Source organism: Branchiostoma belcheri, unplaced genomic scaffold (assembly GCF_001625305.1).
Source record: "Branchiostoma belcheri isolate BF01 breed outbred unplaced genomic scaffold, Haploidv18h27 scaffold93, whole genome shotgun sequence".
NCBI classification, from domain to species: Eukaryota; Metazoa; Chordata; class Leptocardii; order Amphioxiformes; family Branchiostomatidae; genus Branchiostoma; species Branchiostoma belcheri.
Genome location: NW_017804609.1, coordinates 477,632 through 495,691, shown reverse-complemented (window position 1 = coordinate 495,691; position 18,060 = coordinate 477,632). Strand labels below are relative to the sequence as shown.

Below are 18,060 nucleotides of genomic sequence, written 5' to 3'. Positions count from 1 at the left end.
TTTGTATGCTTTACTGTCTCCTCTTGGTGTTTATTCAGAACAATGTGTGACGATATCCCACAAGTCCCAGGGGCAGGAAGCTATCCCAGAATGCACCAGCATTACTTCCACAGCTTCTTGATGGACATGTTCTTCTCGGAGTCCTTCTGCATCACCTGTGAGAAACACAAGAAAATAAACTATAAATAAAGACACAACTTTCTCTGCCAACACTAATATATGACTTGGGATTTACCCCAAATGCATTTTCGGCTGACTCCTTCAACCTTGTTTCCGTCAACTCTGAACGTGACGCGTCAGAGACACATGACCGTAGTAGCAGGTATAGCTTCATGCTAAGAAAATAAACTGGCTCCATGGACAGAATATCAGAGGATGAATTGAGAATGAACCATCATTCTTCTAAACCCCAAAGGTAGCAATTTTACTAGAGATCTTTTCACATGGCTAAATATGACTTATGAGACGAGGGAAAAGGATACCACCAAGTTGCAGGTATTTTTAGCAAAATGTATTCATGAATATAAATGCAAATACACGTATACTTGTATAGCATACCTTTCGGAATCAAAGTTGAACTGTGATTGCCAACACAAGAAAAAACTTTTTACCCCGAACTCTAGTCTTTGACAAGTTGATCAGTTGAAAATTTGGGCTTGTGCTTGACAATACAGTTCAACTCTGATTTAGGATGACTTCTACTGACACAAACTTTCCAGCTTTAACGTACCTTTGCTACGGCCATTTCAAAGTCTTCCTGGGTCACATGAACTCGTCTTTCCCGTAGTGCGTACATTCCTGCCTCTGTGCACACTCCCTGTAAAATAGCACACAAACAGCATCAGTAAAGGGTAAAAACAGGATAACAACAGCAAGGTTGTTTAAAGTTAAAACTTAAGATTCAACACAAAAAAATCTCTCACCTAGAGCTTTCGACCAGTCACTGGTCTTCCTCAGTAGACTGACCCAGTGAGGCTTGTCACTTCTTTCAAGTGTGACATCAACACTGGATCAGTCTACTGAGTGAGGAAAGTTGTGTGCAGTGCCTTTCACAAGGACACAACGTCTAGCCAGGAATATTGGTCTGGTCTTGTGTCTGCTAGCATACCAACTCAGCCATTCAATGCTAGCCTACATTAATCTCCAAGCAGATCATACAGTGGCAAGGCAGTATCCAGAGCCCAGAGGAGTGTCCATTAGCCACTGATATCAGGTAGCCAATGGATACTGTCTAGCCAATTTGATACTGTTTTTTACGGCCACCAAAACATCTGCTTGGAGGTTTTGGTTTGGTTTTTCTGTTAATGCCCACGATCATGATATTAAATGATCATTCTGGCATACTCATTTTCACCTGAGGAAAGTCGTATAAAGTGCCTTTCCAAAGGGCACAAGGTTGGTGACATGGCAGGATTCGAACAGAGGACCTCTTGGTTCTGAGCCGAATGCTCTGCAGTTATGCCACATGACCCCACAGGTTACCCCTACATCACATCAGGTATGACCCAGTAAAACCTGACCCTGACCTTGACCTCTGCCCCGGAGGCTCCAGGCATGGTCTCAGCGATCTTCCTCAGGTTGATTCCTCGAGTCAAGTTCATCTTACGGGAGTGGATCTTCAAGATGTCGGCACGCGCCTGGGGAGGAACAACACAACAAGAGTCAAGTTCATCTTACGGGAGTGGATCTTTAAAATGTCGGCACGAGCCTGAGGAGGAACAACACAACAAGTCCTTATCTATTTGTTTTAGGCTCTCACTGGCCCATAGTTAGACAGTGCAGGAACAAAACTTAAATACAGTACATGTACATACAAAAATCAAATCCTATATTATACAGAGGTTTGTATTTTCTTTTGTGTCTGCACAGGTGTGTTAGCTGGTGTGTTGTGCTGAAAGGTGGTTATACCGGCTATACAGATAGATAGATGTAGATGACAAAATTAACTGCACCCAACAAGTTTTACCTGCGTCACTACTTTTCCTCCCATTAAAAACAATGTTTTGCAATGATTTGGAATTGGACCCCAGACTTGTTAGTCATGTTAGGCCAATAGTTCAACCGTCATGACCATGTAAATTTCATAATGAAGGCAACTTTTTTTGCCAAACATTTTTTTTATTCACACACATCAATTTTGGGGTTCCCAGAGGATGGCACCCATATAATCAAACCAATATGGCTTTACTTCAAAGCCATACTGTCTGTGCAGATGCTAGAAACATGTTAACTCACGTCCTCGTTGGGAGCGGGAAACTCGATCTTCCTGTCGATGCGGCCGGGACGGAGCAGCGCCGAGTCCAGGATGTCGATCCGGTTGGTCGCCATGACAACCTGGAGCAAACAACAGTCACGCAGGATGAGTAAAATTTTCCCTCCAATTTTTCTGGACACACTTTTTATTAATAATGCAGCATGTGTGGCTCAGCTAAGTAGCAGAAAGCAAATTACATTCGGTCTTATTCAGTAAAAAAAATTATGTTTTTTACGTTACCTTGATGTTCTGATGAGCCTCAAACCCGTCCAGCTGGTTCAACAGTTCTAACATGGTCCTCTGTACCTCACTGTCACCTAAACACAATCAGACACAGAACACAGGTGATTGAACAGTTCTAACATGGTCCTCTGTACCTCACTGTCACCTAAACACAATAAAACAAACATAAGGACAAAGCACATTACTGCATTCTACTGGAAATGCATGCAAAGCTAAGTATTTGCAAAAACTTTCTTGTATCGGCACACTAGACACTGGTCATTTTACATACTGAAAGATTTACAAATTACCACACACAGTTCAAATACACCTCACACCTCTACAACTATAGTAGCCTGGGTACCATCTGGATTTTTGCTCCGCAATGCTAAAAAAAATCATTATTTGACATCATAACCAGACGGTTTGAATGCCAGCAGTCCCAGACGTGATTTTTCCGAGCTACAACTATAGCTGTTGACAGACTGAAAAAAATACAACAACATAACGATAACTTACCTCCAGACCCCCCTTCCAGTCTGGAGGATCCGATGGAGTCAATTTCATCCATGAAGATGATGGAGGGAGCGTGCTCTCTGGAACAGGGGAGAAAAAAAATCTTTAGAAACACAGAGGTTAAAATAGAACTCAACAAAACTACATGTACTCAAAAGGCAAGCTTGGCATACAACACCCACAGTACCACAAAACATTGTCTTTCCACAGTATTCGTGAAGCAACAAAACCTATTTAGAACATGCTAACCCAGAGTTCCAAAACCAAACTGTCCAAGAAGACAACTGTATGTGGACAGGTGGTCACTACAGACAGGATTCCCCATGCTTGTGTCTATGAGAAAAATTACTGTGTTCACTTTGTTGCAAAGGTTGGATTGCCAATAACTTTACTGCTTTGCCACTAAAATAAAAAAAAAAAATAATTGTAAAATGAAGTTTTACCTAGCCATGACAAAGAGTTCGCGAACCATCCTGGAGCCTTCCCCGATGAACTTCTGCACCAGTTCAGACCCAGACACACGGATAAAGGTACAGTCTGTGTGATGGGCAACAGCGCGGGCTAGCAGGGTCTTCCCTGTACCAGGGGGGCCGTACAACAGTACACCCTGTATAAACAACAACAACGGATGAAGGTACAGTCTGTGTGATGGGCAACAGCGCGGGCTAGCAGGGTCTTCCCTGTACTAGGGGGGCCGTACAACAGTACACCCTGCAAAAACAGCACCATGGATGGTTAAATACAGAGGCCTTTCTTGTTCAGATTACTTTTACGATTAGATAGATCAGACAGAATACAAGATCACAGACAAAATAGCTCTAGGTATGAAAAAACAGGCTACCTTTGGCTGAGCGATTCCCAGGGCCTCGAACAGTTCGGGGTGTTTGACCGGAAGTTCAATGACCTCTTTGATCTCCTTGATCTGTTTGTCCAAACCGCCAATCATCTCGTAGGTGGAGTCCGGAACTTTCTCCACCATCATCAGACTTACTAGGGGGTCAACCTGTCAATAAACAAACAAATAAATAAATAAACAACTGGAACCTTCTCCACCATCATCAGGCTAATTAAGGGGTCCACCTAGAAGCAAACAAACAAACAAACATACAGATACCTTTTCATACACACATATTTTGGAAAATAGGCACAAACATGTATGAATTTGTACAAAACATATCTTTGTTACAGCTTCAATCATCAACACACAAACAAAATTTTTCAGAGGAATGGACACAAAATTGACCCAGCTTCCCTTATTTGGGCAATGAGAATGAAACCACAGTGACCCAACTGCCCTTATTAGGGCACACTGACCTTATTAGGCAGGATCTTGTGTAGTGTGTAGCTGTCGTTTCTCAGGGCGACGCGGCAGTTGGGCGTGACGTCGTTGATATCAATGGCCTTGTCCACATCTACTACAAACTTCCCTTCTGGGTGAACCTGGAAGAATAAAAGAGCTTCAGTGACTTTACATGTGGCAGGGCTCCGAATTCGTTTATGGGAATAGTTAGGTGCACTGGTGGACCTAACCAAAAAAATCAGGTGCACAAAAAATTTCAGAGTGCACCATATAAAACAAAACCTATTCACAGATCTTACTGCTCTTCTGAGCTTGAATCTGAAATCTTTAAATCTTCAAAATCTTTAAAAAGTACTACTTTACTGATTTTATTATTTCTTTGATACTTAGATGCCAAGAATATCCTGCATTCTATTATACATTTGATATGGTACACTGGTGCACCCACAAAAAAAAATTGGGTGCACAGCTCCAATTTTGGGTGAAGTAAAATGCACATGCACCCAGTATTTCCAGCCCTGTGTGGTAAGCACACTCACTGGTTTAATGTCTGTTGCTTCCCATTTCCGAAGGTTTGAGGTGCTTGCACACTGATTAAAACTATAATTGTATGCTTTTCCTTTGGGTACAGCCACAGTTTCTCCTTCCTCACCTTGACGAGCACTTTTTTCTTGTCCATGGGTTTGACGACCTCGCCGACATACGAGCCCTGTTCCTGCAGCAACTGCAGCTCTTCACGCAGCATACGCACTGCAGGGGGTCAGGTATATCATATATGTTATACATACATATTATTGTGTTATACAATAGTTAGGGTTTTCTCTTAGTATTTTCATGAATATCCCCTGATTTTTTTCTTTTCGCAACATCAATCGAATCCCCAGGATCGGATTAGGGACCACCTCCCCCTAAAAACTTCCGGGGAGACCACTGTGCAGTAGAATCAGCAAATTTTCATGAAAACTCTAGGAGAAAGCCCTAAATTTGAACATTTTGGGAGAGGTACTAGGATTTTGGGGAGAGGGGGAGCACTGGTGTATACACATAGACGGATTAATACCACTAAAACATTCTTCACCCAACCACAGACACACAGACCAACATTTTCCATGTACAACTACTAGTACTTCATCCCACTACGTACATAGATCTCTTACACAAGTTTGAACATATGTTCTAGTATCACTGTGAAGATCCTATGAAGTGTGTATCTCTGTACCTTTGGCATTGAGTTCATTTCTCTGTGCTTCTAAACGTCTCAGGTTTTGTGTCCTCTCTGCAACTTCCAACTGGAGAAGGAAAAAAAGCAACATCAGAGTCAGCTGATCAGTTTAGACTCTATCATATAGCCTCAACAAACCTCTTGTAAACATGTAACATGACGTTTTAAAGGCTCAAATGAATGATTCACCTTTAGAAAATACTCTAATCTTTAAGTACTTACCTCCAATCCTTCTATTTTGTTCTGGAAGTACAGCTGGATTCCCTCCTTCTTGTTATCTTGATCAACCTCCATCTGAAACATTGACAAAATGAAATATTGTTATGAAATATCCAAAAGTTGAAAAAATGTTTAGACAAGTTTGACAAAGCACATACACTGCAGTTTCATGCTTTTAGAGAAAACTAAATTTTCACGACTTTTCTGCTGTTTTTCACGTCCATTTCCATGTGAAGTGGGGAGGGGGGCTGATGACTTGCACAACGGCATGATAACAGAATCGCCCTAAAACTCTATAAAACCACTCTTCTACTGCGTATTTTGCCCAGATTGTAACGTATAAGGATATTATACATCCATATATAAACATCAAATGCAGAATGGTGAATACAAAAAGTCATAAAATCGTCAAAAGTTTGAACAAATTTTGAAGAAAAAATTTTCCCACCTCTTCGTTTGCTGCCATCCTGACGTGTGACCTCTGACCCGTCGCGCTGCCTTCTGGGTAACTTTAAGTGGTGAGAGACGAGACTTCTCAAAATATTTTCTCCGTCTGGACGCGTTATTTCCGCCTTAAACGCTTGAAATTTTCTTACAGACGGCTGTTGAGTGAACCTAAGATGCGTCGGCAGCCGTCTATGCTGTATTTGCGGCCCTTCATGCCCCTGATCGTGGGTTTATCGCTGGGTTTTACGCTGTGTTTGGTGTGCCTGCCTCTGCTGGAGGAAGGGTGCACGTCTGAGGGTTCTGTAGACCAGGTGGCCAGACTGAGGAAACCCAACTCTGTACAGGAGTCTCCCGAACTACAGAACTACAACGACGAGGACTTCGAGCCCAGGATCATCACGGTATAACATAGAAAAACTTCTGTATAGCCTAGAACAAGGGAACAGCTCCCATATCGTTTAACAAGGTTAACCTCCTAACAGCCATAACAAACAAATATGTGTAAAATAAAGTTACAAATTATGTGCCAACTGGAATTTGACTTTAACCTAACTTTGTACAGGTGAGTTTAAGATGTTTAGAGCTACGAGTGACTTTTAAGAATTGACCCCAGGAGCATCATTCTTATCATAAAATAATTAGTTTAATTACTGAATGCACCTGTCAGCAGAAACCCAGCAGGGTACTTTGATAGCTTAACGGGGGGGGGTGTCCTAATTCCGACCTACCCCTAATTCCGTACTAGTTTGAAAAATCCTTGTCGCCGCGCTATGCATGGGAGCACGTGCCTATAAATAACCACAAGAATGGACAAAGTTTCTGTGTTGATATCGGTATTCTCACAAAGTTTGTTCCAGTTCGCACGCTCCGATAACAGACGATTGAAAAATCTGTATAAATTCGACGCTTGTTCGGGGGTTGACGAGCGTGTTAAAAAACGCAGCTTTGATTTTGAAACAGCCACTTTGGAGCAAGTAGCGTAATGGTACAAAGAAGACTTGTTTGGGACAGAAAAATAGTTATAGATTGTTTTAGTCATAATTTGTGTATTTTAGATACCTAACTCTCTCCTCAGATTGGCCTTTGTTAGATACTAGGACCCCTCCCGTTAGACATAATCTTAAATGCTTATGAATGCAAGTGCTAAATACTTTGATTTTCTTAAAATGACTTTAGCAGATTTTTCCTTTGCGGATTAGACTTAAGAGGAATAAATTCTTCCCCTTCTAAAACTCTGCCTACAGGACCCAAAGCCGGTGAAGTCCGGAGGCAAGGCTCCGTTCCGCGCACGTTACATCAGCACGGAGCTGGGCATTCGGGAGAAGTTAGTGGTCGGTGTGATTACATCGAGGGAGAAACTGGACACGGTGGCAGTCGCACTGAACAAGACCCTGGCACACTACATCCATAAACTTCTGTACTTCACAGGCACAAGGTAGGTGTACAATGTAGGCTGTTAGGCGATAGAAGACTTCTGTGTCTAAGTGTCTGAATACTTAGTAGCCAGTGTATCTGCCTCTTGGCATGACACACCAGCTTTGAATACTGTATCTGTATAGCTGGCGTAGCTTGTTTTAGCACAGTTTGCACCAAAACACCAAAAATGCGAAAGGATTACAGTAGCAAATATGCTAATAAAAACATAGTACATGTCATTCAGGTGATGGTTTTGTTCTCAAGGTTATTTTCATATATTTATGGCCAAAAGGTCACATATTTTGATATATGTTGAGGTTTTAAAATGTCACATACTTTGATACTATGGGCCATTGAAATGAAGGACATCCTGCCTTGTCTTGAAATTTATCTGACTCTGTTTGTTTACATCCTCTTGCTCTGTTTGTTTACGTGTTTACAGGAACGTGAAGGCGCCCGGAGGCATGTACGTGGTGACCCACGGCGATGACCGGCCCGTCTGGGAACTGGCGCAGACAATCCGGTACATTAACGACCACTTCCACCGGGACTACGACTGGACGTACCTAGTCACGGATCACACCTACGTACAGGGGGAGCGCGTGGTGGATATATTTGATCACATCAGTATGAACAGGTCATGATCAGTAATTGTAGTCTCTTATTTACCTTAACAATACCTTGAGAATAGCCTGGGTACCATCCTGGTTAGTTTATGTCCGCTCCCACACTGTCGCTTGGTTGGTGGGAGCGACTGGGAACGGACGTAAACTAACCGGGATGGTACCAAGGCTACCTTGAGAATCCCCCAGTTGTAACACCCTCTTCTGACACTCCTGGTATTTCTTCTTGCCCCAATGGTTTATCCAGTCTTGTTTTGAAACTGTTTTAAACACTTTCAGCACTACAACGTGTCACTGTTTGATAAAAAGTTGCACAGGTGCACAGTTCTTACTGCCAGTGACTGATTATTATGTTCCTACCATGACAGGGATGTGTACATGGGCAAACGTGTACCGTTTAGAGACATGGATGGATACTACTGCAAGGTACTGTATCAAAATAACATCTAGCATTTGCTTTTATATACATTTTCAAGATTATCGAATGGCAAGTTTGATGCAACTTGAAATAACATCAGCATTTCAGTGCCAAACTGCTGGGTCAGTTCTTGGATAAATAAACCAATTGATTGGTTGATTGATCAATAGATTTATAGATTTATATACTGGAAAATGTATAATTGGTTGCTTTAGGTATATATTGGTTGTTAAATAGATCAATTTATTGATAGATCGGTTGGTTGGTTGGTTAATTGATATAGATTTACTCATTGATTGATTGATTGATGTATTGATTGATTGATGTATTGATGTCAGGTTGGCCATGGAGTAGTCCTGTCCCACTCGGTGATGTCGGCTCTCCAGCGTAACCTGGATGGTTGCATGGAGACGATATTAGACCTGCAACCAGACGAGTGGCTGGGGAGGTGTTTACATGACGTCATGGGCATCAGCTGTGTGGAGGAGTTCGAGGTACATTTGTTTGTTTGTTTGTTTGTTTGTTTGTTTGTCTGTTGTTGCTATGGAGACCATCTTAGACCTTCAGCCTGACGACCCAAAACAACATTGCCCTTGAGCCCAAATTTGACCGTGTGTGGAATGTAACTTGACACAGACATCTGATCTTACCATCAGCAAGGTCACCACAAGGTCACTGGAAATGAAGTGTTTGGGTGTTTTGGAATTTTGACAGTAAAAACAAAAGTTAGCACACTTCACTTAAGTTACTTTTTCCAGACCCACACCTATTACACAAGGAGTAAGAAAACAAGATAGGAGCCAAAGGGGAAACTAAATATATATTCACAGTGGCGACAGGTGCAGGAAAAAGAAAGTGCAGGCATTATTTGTTAACCATAATGATAAGTTCACGGTACAGAAGTTACAGTGAACATAACAGTACAGTGAAAAAATCAGTAATTACAGTATTTGATATCAGAAGCCATTCTACAGAATTAGACTTAAGACATACGACTTTCTTCAGACTTAAGACTTTCTCCCTGCAGTTCTACAGTATAATCAGCAGTGTTTTTGTCAGGAGAGGCTGAGAAAAGTTCCAGATGTTACCCAGGATGATAACAGAAGATTGTTTGGTTTGAAAACAAAACAAACAACACAGACAAACAGGGGAGGGAGGGAAGGATGGGCACACTGACGTCAGAAGTAGGGATGTGTTTGGTGTGACGTAACTTGTTAGATATATATAATTTATGTATTACCTGTAGCATAGATTAGTATGTATGGTTTAGTATGTTTTATTAGAGCCAAAACTTTTATCCCAATAATGACAATTCTGTCAGTTACTGTCAAAAAAATTGTTTGAAGTATATCATAGATAATATTAACATTCATCGATTCATTTTTATTTGTGCAGGGAGTTGACTACAACACCTACCAGTTCTCTTCTACTATTGATCCTGATAACGAGGACAGTCAGGAGTTTCAGAAGGTTGGTTTGTTGATAGAATTTAGCACCTGATTTTATTAGTTTAAACTTTTATTTAGGTAAGGGTCAGACAAAATATATGACACAGATCCAGTTTACATCATATAAAGGCCTAACAAATGTTACATGTTTGATATGTTGTTGTGTACCCGTCCAGGCTTACACAGTCCACCCTGTAGTGGAACCAACAGACTTCTACAGACTCCATCGTAGGTTCGCTCACATAGAGCTGGACCTGGCTTACACCGAGATAGAAAACATCAAGGTGGGGACAAAAATAGATATGTTGTTGATGACGGGCTATTGATTGGGCTTGATTGATTGATTACTGTAAATTCAGAAATTTTTGCGGTAGTTTTATTTTTGCGAATTACATTAATACTGTAGTACGGAATTGGTTCAACCGCGAATCTAAATTCCCGCGAAAATATCTCCTACCGTGAAATATCACCACCTGGAAAGTAAATGAATTTACAGTAATTGATTGATGTTTCCACAGACCCAGATTATAGTGAGCCATAAGACTCCTGCATGAATTGATTAATTTATTGATTTATTGATTAATTTGTTTATTGATTAATTTATTGATTTATAGACCCAGATTAAGAACCTCAGCCACAAGACGCCCGAGGGCGAGGCTGGTCTGACGTGGCCGATCGGAATCAACCCTCTGTCCAATTTATTATTTATTGATTAATTTATTAATTGATTGAATTATTGATTTCTAGACCCAGATTAAGAACCTGAGCCACAAGACGCCCGAGGGTGAGGCTGGTCTGACGTGGCCGATCGGAATCAACCCTCTGTCCAATTTATTATTTATTGATTAATTTATTAATTGATTGAATTATTGATTTCTAGACCCAGATTAAGAACCTGAGCCACAAGACACCCGAGGGCGAGGCTGGTCTGACGTGGCCGATCGGGATCAACCCTCCGTTCAAGCCGCAGACTCGGTTCGACGTGCTGAGCTGGGACTACTTCACGGAGACACACCTGTACACCTGTCCGGACGGAGCGCCCAAATGCGAGCTGCGGGGAATCGACAAGCTGGATGTGGAGGACATCATCGGGACGTCGGTACAGCGGCTCAACGACAAGTACCAGAAACAGGGGCTGGTGTTCGACCATGTTCGCCTGCTGAACGGGTATCGAAGGTATCTATAATTGATCTGCAATCTACCATTAAAAACATGCTCTTTTTATTTCACTTAATGAAGATTTACCACATTTGTGGAAGGTTTGACATAACATGTGACTATCACCTCTTCAAGATGTCAAGCCTGAGACCAGACTCTGAAACTTCGTGCTGTTTTCGTGAAGAGTTGAGAGCTTTAAGAAAATTAAATGCGGATCTACTATATGAACACCTCACGAAGTCATACACAGTGCCTAACCGTTCGTTTATTCGTTTATTTCGATACCCTTTAGTCATATGACTAGTCTTCCAGGGTTCAAAACATATAACATACAAACATACTGACAACACAATTTAAAGAGAGTGAACATACATAATCATTACAAATTATATATAGGTTAAACAAAACGATCATGACTTAACTTAATATGATTTAACGTTGATTTTGAGATTAACAAAATGTTGATGTTGACCCCAGGTTTGACCCTACGCGGGGGATGGAGTACGAACTTGACCTCCTGGTGGGGGAAACGGGACCCGACAAAGTTCGCGACGTCGTGACAAAACGGGTCAAACTGCTGCGGCCGCTGAGCCAAGTGGAGATAATTCCGATGCCTTACGTAACGGAGACAACGCGGCTGTACGTTATACTGCCTGTCACCGTGCACGACAGGGAACAGGTGAGGGAGTGAGTGAATGAATGAATAAGAATGAGTGAAGGAATGAGTGGGGTGTGGTGTCGTAGCGGTAGCATGTTCGCCCTTGAACCGAGAAGTCCAGAATCATACCCATGTCACAAATCTTGTACCCTTTGGAATGGCATGACTTAAAACGACTTTCCTCACTTTACTCAAGTGAAAATGAGAACCTAGCTTTAGTTAGGGACATTGTTTACATTAGCTCATTACAGAAGAAAACATGACCATGTTGTGTTTCCGTACAGGTTGCGAAGTTCCTGGACTCGTACGCGCAGGTGGTTCTCGACATCCACGAGAACTCCATGCTGACGATCGTGTTCATCTACGATCCTCTCGACGCGCAGAACATCCAAGAGGACGACGTTTTTGGCATGCTGAAATCGATGATTACTTACTACGAGAGAAAGTACCCGAACGCCAAAATCCCGTGGATCAGCATCAAGACTGACGTGCCAACTCAGCTAAAAATCATGGACATCATTTCGAAGAAGCATCCGGTTGACGCCCTGTTCTTGTTGGTGACTGTCACGGACGAACTGAGCATCGAGTTCTTGAATCGCTGCAGGATGAACACGATCGCGGGCTGGCAGGCGTTCTTCCCCATCCACTTCGCGCAGTACAGCCCCGAACTGGTCTACGACACGAAACCGTACCCCGCGACGGTCGAGTTCGGGCGGGAGTTTGGCCACTTTGACATCCACGCGTTTGACGAGGCGTGTTTTTATAACTCAGACTACATGAACACCCGGACAGAGCTGCAGAAACATCGCAAGGACAACGAAGATGTGTCCGAGACCTACAACCTCTACGAAATGTTCCTTAAACACTCGGACCTTCACGTTTTCCGGGCGGTGGAGCCGGACTTACGACAGCGGTACATGCCACGCACGTGTAACCCTCACCTGAGCGAGGATTTGTACCACAGCTGTTTGGTCAGCCAGGCCGAGGGACTGGCGTCGAAAGAGCAGCTCGCAAAACTCATCTTCGAACACGACAACGAGGTGAAAAGTCAGGCAGAAAACGCGGCGAAAAGTTAGGATGACATCTCAGGGTTCACTTGTAGTAGATAATCAGGGCTGTTCCATTCCAAGATTTCAAACGGGGGAGTTGCAACATGAATGTGGTGGGGGCAGGAATTTAGTACAGGAATTTTTATACTCGAGCTCAAGCTCAAGTTTGGAAAGATTTCTTTATCATAGAATGGAACTGGAGACATTATGGTAAAATTTGATTTTGCTGATTTAAAAAAAAGTTGCAAACCACAGGAGAGTAAATTAGAATGTTCTTGACCATCAAGTTTTGAACGGAACGTTCCTTATCAAAGTCTGTGAATTACAATCATTCGTCAGAAAGGCACACCTGATATAGATGTATTTATTTTGTTTTGCTCGACATATGTATTTATTTTTGTTTTCCAAGCTTACAGCTGTTTTTTTTTAAACTACTCTCACTGTCACCACTTAACAGTTTTCAGCAAATGTAGATTAAACCTAAGGACAAACTTCTGTGTTGTAGCTGTACAAAGACAAGGGGCTCTGCACAAGATTCTTGGAGAAGGTCACAACTTTGCGTGTTATTAAATAAGAAAATCACTGCTTAGAAAATCAGCTAGTGCTGCTCTGTCAAATTTCCTCATTATTTTCTACTTATTTTGTCCCACCTCAATTATTCCTTGTATGCAGCAGCAAAAAAGAGTTTTGAAGTAATATTTTAGTAGAAAATAGATTTATGATCTGGTATTATTGTTAAGTAGATTCTTTAAATTGAATTGATATCCTTTGTGTCAAGAAATTTTGTGCCCTTTTTCACATGAAACTATCACCTTTATTCACTTTTGTTGTGTATTGTTTTTTGGTGGAGGAAAGATGTATTTATTCAGGAAAAAAAACATTGCTGATATTGAAACTGTTCCTTTATGCTGCAAAATGTAGTCGTTACTGGAGAACGGTTGAATGTCAAATACGGAATACTAGTAGTGAGAAATTAAAGTTTTATGTTTTAAAGTAATCTTTGTCCACGTTGTCTGGACTTTTTGTCTGAAATGATGGATAAGGAACAAGGAAGGAGAAAACACACGTGTGGACAGGTAATACATCATACTGGTAATTACAGGTGCAAGGTAATTGCTTCCAACGCGCGAACGTAGTTCTTAAGAATTTCGCGGATACGTCATTGCGAAGGCATGGAGCGGCCAATATTTTGAACGCTAGGCTTTGTTACCGCTTCTTTCTTCCGGACTGTGATAACGATATAATGATAGAGCATCTTTTGTTTTGTTCTGCAGCCCTCCAGATATGTTTTGAAGGATGACAAGACACTCCTCGATGATAATTATGGGTGTCACAACCTTTTCAGTTCGTGGACATTAAATTCAACTGAAAGAGAAAGTAGTTTGTCTTGGATAAGTATTAATCTATTGTATACTAAGGCCTCAACAATTTAATTTGTTGGTTCTAGGATCTCCTGCTTCATTTTTTTTATTAGGCCACGTTGATTAGATTATATGGATGACATCCGCTCGTGCATGAATTTTCATCAGTTTTGCCAAAAGTAGTTTTTCACCATCATGTAAATCTGTTGGTGAAGGTTAGACATCCAGGTAATAAGATACGCCAAAAACAAGTTAGTACTCAAGCAACGGTATGATTTTGGAAACGGTTACTATCAAAATGCTTACTGTAACTCATAACATGCTGCAAGATATTACATGGGGAATCCATCGAAAAAAAAAAGTAGACATTTCCCCAGACAATTTCCCCAGACAATGCATTTTAAATCAGCTGACACAGATGATGGGAGATTAAACTGCTAAATTCCCCCGCTCAGTTAAATACCTCACAGTCGCCACATAGCTCATCCGCAGAGCAGACATACATGTAGCGTGGGAGGAAACTGGGTGTCTGGTGCGTGTGGGAAGGTATGGGAAGAGTTCTGTGATTTTGTACTAGCTTCACGGACACAAGTCCAGATAGACTCGTGAGGTTGGTAGTTTAATAACACAGAAATGCCAGGAATCACAGGTTCGATGTCTGGCATTTCTCGCTGTCCTTACGTCCTTATCCTGAGGTCACGTTTCCAAACCAGGACCCGATCGGGCTGTTTCTATTGACGAAAAATCAACAATCTATGTCAAAAATATAATTATATACGGAACTAGTTCCTGCTATCAATTTTTCAACTTTTTTGTGCTGTATTGTCTTTTATATCATACCGTTTTCGTTTTATAAGACTGCCCGGCCGGGCGCCGATTTGGAAATGTGACCTCAGCAGTAGGAAAGGCACTCAGTACTCCGCCCAGATGTTAGGTGTGCGGTATATCGTTGTTGGGACTGGCTGTCTTCGGGACTCTTAATAGTTTCCCCCCGTCCAGTTCAGCAGGCCGCCCGGTAGGAGTTTTGCACGCCAGGAGTTAATTTTCCCAAAACCGGGAACCTATCGGCCGGAGATTAGAGCTTCTGCAGCCGGCCCCGAAGTACCCTGGATGCCAGAACTAGTATCGGGCCGTTAGCCGTTTTCCTTCGACAGCCAAGAGCCCTTCGCCCACCTATCTAAATTACCGCTACGGGGAGTTGAGCCCGCCTGAGGGGTTTGTCCGGCCCTAGAACTGAAACGGCGGCCCCGGGCTAGACTCCCCCGTAGCGAAGGGCTCTTGCCGTCCGCAAAACGAGTTCTGGCATCCAGGGTAGCCCCGAAGAGAACCCGCCCCAGCCATGATAGACTGGACACCAGGCCACCCAGGTGTAAAATAGGTACCTGACTTCGGCTGGGGAGGTAAAGGACGGTGGAAGGAGAGGGATGGACTCCGTCTTCCAATTCCATGCCCTCAGAGACATACTAGTACCTGATATATGCAAAAATAGGTAAATACATAAAAGACTTTTGTTATTAGAAAGAATACTGATTTGCTGTCACATGTACCCATAGATAACTCCGCCTGATTGTAAAGCCTAAGCTAACTTTTGATTATTTCTTTTCTATATATAAGTTGTTAAGTTTTATTCTATACCTATCTATTTTACTATACTACTTATTGTTACCTACTAGTATTTGCCATACAATGTACCCTGTACAATTGTCGTGCAATAAAGTTCTTCTATATCCATAGATATATACGAGACTGGGACGGAAAAGAGAGAGACGCAGACGCAGACGATATTTGTACGACTTGTACTGAGAAGGACGAGGTCAGGTGAGTCGAGTTTTGTTTATTTTGCGTAATCGGTAAACCTCTAGACGTTAAACACAGTTTGTACAAGCACAGGACTGTAGTTTTATGGGCACTTGCACGGGGATGGGCTTCTACTCTTTTCGAGAAGTGTGGTGGGTTCTTTAACATGTTCGAGGTAAATCTCATGGGCGCGGGATTTTACTTTATTTTAAGAGATTTTTTTTTGTTTTATAACATAAAACATGAAAAAATAAATCTTGGCGCGTTCCTGTACTGCGTTTAAGCATGGAGGTAGAAAAAAGGAAAGGAGGGAGGACGCATTTATCACCCGCCGCTTTTTTCTACCTCCATGGTTTTAGAAGGGCCAGACAGAAAAGACATGATTGGCAGCCTTATGAATAATCCGGACGACATAGTTTTGCACAGGTTCGATCCATATTGATAAGAAGACTGTGTAGGTATGTTAACTGTTTTACATAACTATTTCTCTGACCCCCCATAGTTGTTACTTATTGCAGATATGTTTTATTTTCAGGGCAGACAACAGACCATTCATTCGCCTCATAGCCACACAGCATCAGAATCAGCAGGACAACAGTCAAGTTGTTCCAGGCGCAATCTACTCTATCCACGCTATCTTTTTTTCCGCAAATGTAAAAAAAATACCAGTGCAAAAAAGAAAGCCCGATAAGAAAGACACGCTAAAAGTAAGACAAAACAAGAACCTCTGCCTGGAGAGTAGGCGCGATCAGGTTATTTTTTAAACTCCAGAGAAAAGTTTAACCAAATTCTTCGATTTTTAATTTGTTATCTGAAACAACCTGTTACGATGCAGAAAGCAGCACAGCAGATTGTAATCGTTCTTATCATTGTCAAAGTGATATCTGCCAGTTTAGATCTGACATGTTTTCCTGGGTGCAATATCACAACATCGTGGTCAGATTGCGTCCCCGGTACCAGATGGTTAGGTATCCGGCCGTCCGGTTTGAAGGTTAACGGACCTTATGTCACATGTATCCTCTGCTCCGAGCAGATACAGCAACAACACGTCTTTCACTCGTCCCAAACAAACTCAACATGCCTTCCTAATAACATGTATGTAGCAGTTAGAGGATTCTCATTCGGGCTGCTCTCTGTTCAGAAATTACGCCTCCCTCAGCAGTCAACAGCACACTCACTCGCTCTGGCTGAATGTGGCATCACAGATATAGAGGACTTTGCTCTGGCTGCGTTTACTGAGTTAACTAGTTTAAACCTTGACTTCAACAATTTGACTCGCCTTAATCAAAAATGGTTTAACGCTTTGAAGTTCCCAAACCTTTTCAAAAGTCTGTCATTATCACACAACAACATCAGCAGCATAGATTCTAACTGCTTTCAAAAACTTACCACTCTGAATGTGCTGTTACTCGATTATAACTCACTGCAGAGTATTGGGTCATCTTGGTTTTACAACCTAGAGAGTCTAGGCCATCTTTCTTTGAAATCAAATCTCATCCAGAGCATCCATCCAGGGGCATTTGGGTCCCTCTCGCAGCTGATACACCTTGATTTGAGCAGTAATGCACTGAATCACCTGCCTAGTGAAACTGTCAAGAGGCTGCACAAACTAGAGAGTCTGAAAGTGAGTGGAAATAAATTACTTTCTGTTGGCGATTCTTTTCTTCTGGGGATGAACTGGAGCATTCATCGCAGAGCATATCGCTATTCTGACCATCGCATTGCAGTGACGGTGAACGAAGTACTTTTCTGTATCACTCAAGTGCATAAAATGAGGCAATACCACGTTGAAATAGAACACGACTTCTCCCCAAAGTTGGCTCACCAAAACCCTGACTTGACCATGAGTAAGTGCAACTTTCTGAACCACGGTACGAAAAGCCAACTAAACCATGACCTGCCATTAGTGATGATATCCATCAACTCAGAATCAGAAAAACAGTTAAAAACTT

The 18,060-nt window shown here is 42.0% G+C and overlaps 3 protein-coding genes across 3 annotated transcripts in view; 2 read left to right on the top strand and 1 right to left on the bottom strand.

Annotated features, from left to right (window-relative positions):
• Positions 1 to 21: 21 nt before the first annotated feature.
• LOC109488318 (26S protease regulatory subunit 8) lies at positions 22 to 6,252 on the bottom strand. Its single transcript, XM_019792518.1, has 13 exons — positions 6,182 to 6,252; positions 5,737 to 5,808; positions 5,512 to 5,581; positions 4,945 to 5,042; positions 4,307 to 4,432; positions 3,834 to 3,995; positions 3,436 to 3,599; positions 2,996 to 3,072; positions 2,495 to 2,571; positions 2,236 to 2,334; positions 1,527 to 1,637; positions 731 to 817; positions 22 to 155 (listed from the first exon to the last, which is right to left on the bottom strand). The coding sequence occupies exons 1-13, from the start codon at positions 6,197 to 6,199 to the stop codon at positions 102 to 104; spliced, it is 1,215 nt and encodes a 404-aa protein (XP_019648077.1). The 5' UTR covers positions 6,200 to 6,252; the 3' UTR covers positions 22 to 101.
• A 2-nt stretch (positions 6,253 to 6,254) lies between these two features.
• Positions 6,255 to 13,903, top strand: LOC109488319 (chondroitin sulfate glucuronyltransferase-like). Its single transcript, XM_019792519.1, has 10 exons — positions 6,255 to 6,581; positions 7,425 to 7,615; positions 8,039 to 8,233; positions 8,588 to 8,645; positions 8,976 to 9,131; positions 10,033 to 10,107; positions 10,262 to 10,369; positions 10,966 to 11,261; positions 11,721 to 11,922; positions 12,186 to 13,903. Exons 1-10 carry the CDS (start codon positions 6,354 to 6,356, stop codon positions 12,975 to 12,977), a joined length of 2,301 nt encoding a protein of 766 aa, XP_019648078.1. The 5' UTR covers positions 6,255 to 6,353; the 3' UTR covers positions 12,978 to 13,903.
• Positions 13,904 to 17,201: 3,298 nt separating this feature from the next.
• Positions 17,202 to 18,060, top strand: part of LOC109488285 (toll-like receptor Tollo) — a 2,216-nt gene continuing 1,357 nt past the window's right edge. Inside the window, exon 1 of the mRNA XM_019792477.1 lies at positions 17,202 to 17,849. Within this exon, the coding sequence (XP_019648036.1) occupies positions 17,202 to 17,849 (648 nt within the window). The remainder of the gene's footprint in view (positions 17,850 to 18,060) is intronic.

Coding starts and splice junctions, on each gene's coding strand:
- LOC109488319 (XM_019792519.1), top strand. CDS start 6,354: ATGCGTCGGCAGCCGTCTATGCTGTATTTGCGGCCCTTCATGCCCCTG. Junction 11,262..11,720: donor CTGCTGAACGGGTATCGAAG/GTATCTATAATT, acceptor TGTTGACCCCAG/GTTTGACCCTACGCGGGGGA. Junction 11,923..12,185: donor CCGTGCACGACAGGGAACAG/GTGAGGGAGTGA, acceptor GTTTCCGTACAG/GTTGCGAAGTTCCTGGACTC.
- LOC109488318 (XM_019792518.1), bottom strand. Junction 3,600..3,833: donor TGGGAATCGCTCAGCCAAAG/GTAGCCTGTTTT, acceptor TTGTTTATACAG/GGTGTACTGTTGTACGGCCC. Junction 156..730: donor TTGAAATGGCCGTAGCAAAG/GTACGTTAAAGC, acceptor TGTTTCTCACAG/GTGATGCAGAAGGACTCCGA.